The sequence below is a fragment of the Rhodnius prolixus genome, unplaced genomic scaffold (assembly GCF_049639745.1).
Source record: "Rhodnius prolixus isolate KJV_2025 unplaced genomic scaffold, Rpr scaffold_24, whole genome shotgun sequence".
In the NCBI taxonomy this organism is placed as follows: Eukaryota; Metazoa; Arthropoda; class Insecta; order Hemiptera; family Reduviidae; genus Rhodnius; species Rhodnius prolixus.
In genome coordinates, this window is record NW_027411637.1 from 445,086 (window position 1) to 452,504 (window position 7,419).

Genomic DNA, 7,419 nt, shown 5'->3' on the forward strand with positions numbered 1-7,419 from the left:
TGATTAAAGATGATAAACATGATTTCAACCCTACTGAAAATTGCTCATTCTGTAAAGGTGGCTCATTGGATACGCTTGAGCATCTTCTGTTGGAATGCCGTACATTTAGCGCACTTAGAATTAGGTATTTTGACAAGCTACCGGGTTTAAAGTTAGATGCGCTAGATATAATCTTGAATCCCTATTCAGAGTTAGAAATTAAAAACTTATATTACTTTGTCATAAAATGTTTAGAAATTAGAAAAAAATTGAAACCCTGGTTATAAATTAGAAATTAAACAGACATTAAAAAGCAAAAACAATTTTAAGTTGAAATGTACCATTTTCAGAATAAATAAATAATATTAACTAGTAAATTAAATCGTAAAAAATAGTTGCGGTAACTGTACAAAGAGTCAAAGTTCTTATATAATGTTAGAAAGTCTCTGTATTCTTTATGTTTTTATGTATATAGGTAAGTTTTTGTAACAAAAGAAAAAAAAAAAAAAATTATCTTTTTTTTTGTGCATCTATGAGAATAACTATTATTTAGTTTAGATTTATGTAGAATATGTTGAACTCCTTGCTGTAAAATTTACATTTTTAGAAGCAATAAATTTGATTTGATTGACGGAAAAGTACCCTATTATCCTCAGTCTGTAATAGGAAATTTAAGTAATTTTAAAGTCCGGTCATTTGACCAGTCACGGTAGGAATAGTTATGAGTAGAGTAAAAAGGAGGCTTCTGGCTCAGTAAAGATGGCGGACTATGATGAAGTAGGGGTGGCGGGTGCAGTTTATTCCTGCTCTATCCTTCTCTCCACTCTCTTAAGATGCATCTTTCTCTTCTCTCCACACTCTTAAGGTGCATCTTTCTTTTCTCTCCCCCCTCTTAAGGTGCATCTTTCTCTTCTCTCCACACTATTAAGGTACATCTCTCTCTCTCTCTCTCGCCCATCCATATTAGTTAAAACTAAATAATAGTTGATTTGAATTGTGAAAATAAAATATTTAAATAATATTTTTCTGGAAATTACCATGCTACATTTAAAGCAATTATTAAATATTCCAGTGCTCCCACTGGTTGGTTAGTACTTCATCTAACTCGTCCTATCTATGTCCATATTAGTTAAAACTAAATAATAGTTGATTTGAATTGTGAAAATAAAATATTTAAATAATATTTTACTGGAAATTACTATGCTACATTTAAAGCAATTATTAAATATTCCAGTGCTCCCACTGGTTGGTTAGTACTTCATCTAACTCGTCCTATCTATGTCCATATTAGTTAAAACTAAATAATAGTTGATTTGAATTGTGAAAATAAAATATTTAAATAATATTTTACTGGAAATTACTATGCTACATTTAAAGCAATTATTAAATATTCCAGTGCTCCCACTGGTTGGTTAGTACTTCATCTAACTCGTCCTATCTATGTCCATATTAGTTAAAACTAAATAATAGTTGATTTGAATTGTGAAAATAAAATATTTAAATAATATTTTACTGGAAATTACTATGCTAAATTTAAAGCAATTATTAAATATTCCAGTGCTCCCACTGGTTGGTTAGTACTTCATCTAACTCGTCCTATCTATGTCCATATTAGTTAAAACTAAATAATAGTTGATTTGAATTGTGAAAATAAAATATTTAAATAATATTTTACTGGAAATTACTATGCTACATTTAAAGCAATTATTAAATATTCCAGTGCTCCCACTGGTTGGTTAGTACTTCATCTAACTCGTCCTATCTATGTCCATATTAGTTAAAACTAAATAATAGTTGATTTGAATTGTGAAAATAAAATATTTAAATAATATTTTACTGGAAATTACCATGCTACATTTAAAGCAATTATTAAATATTCCAGTGCTCCCACTCGTTGCTCAGTACTTAACTTCAACTAACAATGTATGCAGTCATAAACTAGGAGATTCATGTTTTGCGATATCTTATAAGTTGTGCATCTCAAATGCATATACAGGTTGTTTTAGACATTTAAATCACGCCTACTGGCATTACCTTACTAGGAATACTGAAATGAATTCACAATACAAATAAATTGCATACTCATTTACATACGTGTATATGCTGTTTAGCGTACATCTGGTAAACTTTATTACCCACGTAACAAACTAAAATAAATACAGCAAAAAGTAGCTAAATATATATATGCGTGGTAAACTTTACTACCAACGTAACAAACTTAAATAAATACAACAAAAAGTAGCTAAATATATATATATTTAATATTGTGGTCATGCATTGTATATAAAGGAGCCTTCTTTAAGCTCTTCACTTCATTTTCATTGAGGTCGGTCTGTGAGAACTTCAGCCTTGTCAGAGTGAGTACCTAATCACAATATTTTTTTATGTAGGTATACACTTCAATCTTGCTATATGTAATTCCTAATATTATGTAATACTTTCTTCTTTTTTTCACAGATGTCTGATCTAAAATCAGCCTTAAATTCTGTGAAATATGATATAGTCGAAACAAAATCTATAAAAGAACTTCAAATAGATAAAAAATACCCAATCGTTTCAATAGTTCGTGTTGATACCAAAGTAGGCAATGCGGTAGTGGTAAAGTTACAAGATGAATTAAAATTTATTAAATGTTTTCTACCAAAAGCGTATGGATTAAAAATATCTGATCGAATGATAAATAACTATAAAACATTAGAAATGTCTTTAATATACCGAGGAATCGGTGTAAATAATTCTTTTAAATTAGAGTTTGAGTAAACATCAATTTTTCAATAATAAAAAAAAAACTTATTTGAAAATTTTTTAAAAATTACTTATTTGTTAAGCGGTTATGGATTTTAGCGTGTCCGTGTTTGTTTATATATTAAATTTAATGGTTAATATGAATAGTTATTTATGCTTCTTAAATTGCTAAATTCATGATTAGAACACTAAAAATCTTTTACATTAGACTACGCATTTGCCTTCTAACAAGGCGGAAGTTCATATTAGAATTATTGTTTTAGCCGATACTAAGAATAATAATAAATAAAAAGAAAAAAGTAAAATAAATACCTTTTCATCAGCTCTCATCATCATGGTTCATGTAAGTTTTACCATTATTATTACTCATGCGTTAGCATATCAAAGTCAAAAAAAAAAAAAAGAAAAGCTTCTTATCTTTTCAGTGCAAAGAGTGCAACATTAATTTTGAAAACTCCTATCAGTTTAAACTTCATAGAGCTTTAACTCACGGTGAGCGTGAAAAATATGGCTGCACATGCGGAAAAGCGTATTTTTACAAAAAAGATCTTCAAATTCATAAGAAGAAGTGTACAGCCAGAGGCCGCTACATGTAAGTAATAAATAAATAAATAAATAAATGAAGTTGTAATTATTTACGTATTATTAATTTGTTTTCTTCTCAGGTGCAGGCATTGTAACTGTGTACAAGCTGATATACACAATGGCCGTTTACATGAAGCTGTCTGTGGAAGTAAAAGATCAAGATTGGGAGAACCTTCCAGAAAAGAGCTCTTGGGATTATCCACAGGGCTAAATAATGTAACACCGTATGAGACCGCTTTTCAGGGACGTCTTGCGTCATATTTTGTACGCTCACCAAGTTGTATGGATCTTCCAATATTTCTAGAAAGCGTACGTTCAAAAATTCTAGACATTATTCATCAAAGTTTGGTAACGCATTCATCCATAAAATTTAATCTGTGGGTGGACTGCACTTTTGAAAATATACATGGAGAGAAAATCGAAAAGGCGTTGAAAACATCTAACAAAGCAATATACCTAGCCGATGACGTCAACAGCTTTCTAGATATAGCCTTCAGCAAATTAAAGAAAGAACTAGAAGAAGCGGCTATGACCAAGAGTGGTTGGTCACTGGTTTCAGTGGATGGACTAAGAGTGAGGGTAAGCAAACACAATCCTTTAAAAGCTACAACATATTTACCTTTGCCTAAATCTATTGAGAGCAAGAAGGCATGTATAAATGTCAAAAATTTTGATAATAAATGCTTTTTATATGCAATACTGGCCAAATTTATTGATGGGAAAAATTCGGGGCGTCCAAACAAATACAAATCATTGGAGAGTAAATATAATTTTTCTTGTGTAAATTTCCCAAGCCCTCTTAAAGACGTTAACAAATTTGAATCTGTTAATAATATTTCCATCAATGTATTTGGCCTGGATGATAACAATGATGTGTATCCTCTAAAGGTAGTTTATAAGGAATTAGACGACCATCGCGATCTGTTACTGCTAAATTCAAATAACAATTACCACTATGTTTATATAAAAAATTTTAATAGGCTTGTCAGTAAGCAAATATCCAAACGCAAATCATCAAAATATATATGTAAAAGATGTTTCACCCATTTTGATGAACGTTACAACGGGGAATCTCGATACGAAGACCATAAATTATTCTGTTACACACACAAACCTGCCAGAGTTGAGTTACCAACAAAAAAACCATATATTGAATTTGAACATGGGGGTTACATACAGAGAGTCCCTGTCGTAATTTACTTAGATTTTGAAACTATACTGGAACCGGTGAGCACTTGTAATCCTAACCCTGATGAATCATACACTACAATTACTTACTTACACACACCAATGAGTTTCGGTGTTTACATTAAAATAAGCGATGAATTAGATGCTATAGACCATAGTCTTCCCAAAGAACCATTCATATACAGAGGACCAGATGCGGCTAAAGAATGTATCTTATATTTAAAGAGAATTGCCGAAGCTGTGGAGAATCTGTACAACATTAACACACCCATTAAACCCCTAACTCATGAAGAAGAAGAAAATTTCAACTGCGCCAGTACATGTTACATGTGCGATAGATCTTTTACTGATGAAAATGCAAAGGTAAAGGATCATTCACACATTTCAGGCGTTTATCGAGGCCCCGCACATAACACATGTAATTTGCTATGTAGAAAACTAAATTTTGTACCAGTATTCTGCCATAATCTTAGTGGTTATGACGCACATTTTTTAATCGCCCAATTAGGATTTGATGATAGAGAAATATTCGTCATCCCCACTTCGGGGGAGCGGTATATCTCTTTTACAAAAAATGTCAGTGAAAAAATGAAGTTAAGGTTTATTGATACATTTCGATTTATGGCCTCCAGTTTGGATAGCTTAGTGAAAAACCTTGCAAATTTAACAGAAACATCAAAATTCTTCAGTCCGGACGTGATGCGTTTGGTGACTAGGAAAGGTGTATTCCCATATGAATATATTTCAAGTTGGGACAGGTTAGGCGATAATTCATTACCCCCTAAAGAAATGTTTTATAGTAGCGTTAAGAGTGAAGATATAAGTGAAGACGATTATCAACACGCCCTCAACGTTTGGGATGCATTTTCATGCAAAACTCTGGGGGAATATAGTGATTTATATTTGAAAATTGATGTACTAATTCTGTCGGACGTATTTGAGCACTTTAGAACTGTAACTATTGGTTCTCATAAACTTGACCCGGCTTATTATTTCACCCTACCAGGTTTGTCTTGGGATGCCATGTTAAGGTTAACTCATTGTAAATTACAACTCCTCACTGAGTATGACCAAATTTTGATGATAGAGAAGGGGGTGAAGGGTGGAATTTCACAGGTAACAAAGAGATATGCTGAAGCTAATAATCATTTCATGGATGATTATAACCCTTCATTGCCGACAACTTTTATCACATACCAAGATTGCAACAATTTATACGGTTTTGCAATGACTAAATTCCTCCCATCTGGTGATTTCAAATGGGTTGAACCGGACAGTATAAATTTGCATAGTCTAGGAGAATGTGATGAAATAGGATATATATTAGACGTTGACATCGAGTATCCACCTGAACTCCATAACAGTCATAATGATTTGCCATTCTTAGCAGAGAATACTTTAGTAGATGGGCAAACTAAATTAATACCACACTTTAGACCTCGTAAAAACTATGTTTGCCATTATATGGTCTTAAAACAGGCGTTAGCACATGGTTTAAAATTAACGCGAATCAATAAAGTTTTGCAATTCCAACAGTCAGCGTGGTTAGCACCTTATATACAGCATAACACGGAACTGCGTAAGAAAGCTACAAATCAGTTTGAAAAGGACTTATACAAATTGTTTAATAATTCAGTTTTTGGTAAAACTATGGAGAATGTTCGACGTAGAATTTCTATCAAACTCGTATCAAATTCGCTGAAGTTAGAAAAATTAATAGCTCGACCTGACTGTCTAGACTATGTTATATACAACAAATCTCTGGCGGCTGTACATTTAGCCAAGAATAGTATTCTTTTTAATAAACCTATTTACATAGGTCTTAGTGTTTTGGATTTATCGAAATTACATATGTACTGGTATCATTATGATGTAATGCTTCCATTTTATGGGCCTGATAGATTACATCTCTGCTATATGGATACCGATGCATATATTTACCTCATTGAAACAGATAATTTATTTAAAGATTCACTGCTGATGCGAAATTATTTAGATTTGTCCAACTATCCCACCACATCAGACCACCCATTGATTCAAATCTTTCGTCAGGAATTCAAAGATATAGCGTCATGTGATATAATTAATGAATTACAAAAGAATAAAGCAGCTATAGGTAAATTTAAGGATGAAGCTGCAGGTGAAATAATAACAGAATTTATTGGACTCCGTCCAAAAATGTATTCGCTTCGAATGGGAGATTCCAAAATAATAAAAAAAGCAAAAGGGGTAAAAAAGCCGGTTCTAAAACATTCCATAAAGTTTGATGATTATATTGCTTGCTTACTGACAAACGAAGCAATTAGACATTCAATGATTATGTTTAGAAGTAAGCATCACCTTATGATGACTGTAGAACAGAATAAAGTAAGTTTATGTCCCCTAGATAATAAAAGGTACATAGTTGATTCAATTAATACTCGAGCTCTGGGGCATATTTTAAATGAATAGATGAAATGGTCAATGATGATTATACAAATATTTATTTTACTTTTTTTTGTATTAAATTAGTGATAAGTAATATTCATATTATAAAATGTAATATTGATTATATGTATTTTGTTTTATGCTAATAAAGAACAAAAATAATTAAGAAATGTGTTATTTCTTCCCCTAAGTTTAGAGAGAAAAAAAAGGAGAGAAAAAAATTACCATTCTTTTTATTTAAAAAAATACATTTATTTAATACCATGTTTTTTAAGCAATATACAATTTTGATTATGAATACTGTGTAATTTACATGGACATTCTTTAATTACATCTTCTAAAATCTGTAGTCCACAATAAATACATTGAACACAATCGTCTCTTATCTTGATGTAGCCGTTAAAGGCAAGTAATTCCGGACTTACAGTTGATTTCCACCCGCTGAAAGATTTCTCCCGAACACTAGAATTAGTAAAATCAACTTTGGAGTAGTTG

General features: G+C 31.5%; 1 protein-coding gene across 1 annotated transcript; it reads left to right on the plus strand.

Annotated features, from left to right (window-relative positions):
- Nucleotides 1–1,948: 1,948 nt before the first annotated feature.
- On the plus strand, nucleotides 1,949–6,965 carry LOC141462278 (uncharacterized). The gene is made up of 3 exons (XM_074143983.1): nucleotides 1,949–3,067; nucleotides 3,150–3,316; nucleotides 3,390–6,965. Exons 1-3 carry the CDS (start codon nucleotides 3,059–3,061, stop codon nucleotides 6,946–6,948), a joined length of 3,735 nt encoding a protein of 1,244 aa, XP_074000084.1. The 5' UTR covers nucleotides 1,949–3,058; the 3' UTR covers nucleotides 6,949–6,965.
- Nucleotides 6,966–7,419: the final 454 nt, after the last annotated feature.

Coding starts and splice junctions, on each gene's coding strand:
- LOC141462278 (XM_074143983.1), top strand. Junction 3,317..3,389: donor ACAGCCAGAGGCCGCTACAT/GTAAGTAATAAA, acceptor TTTTCTTCTCAG/GTGCAGGCATTGTAACTGTG.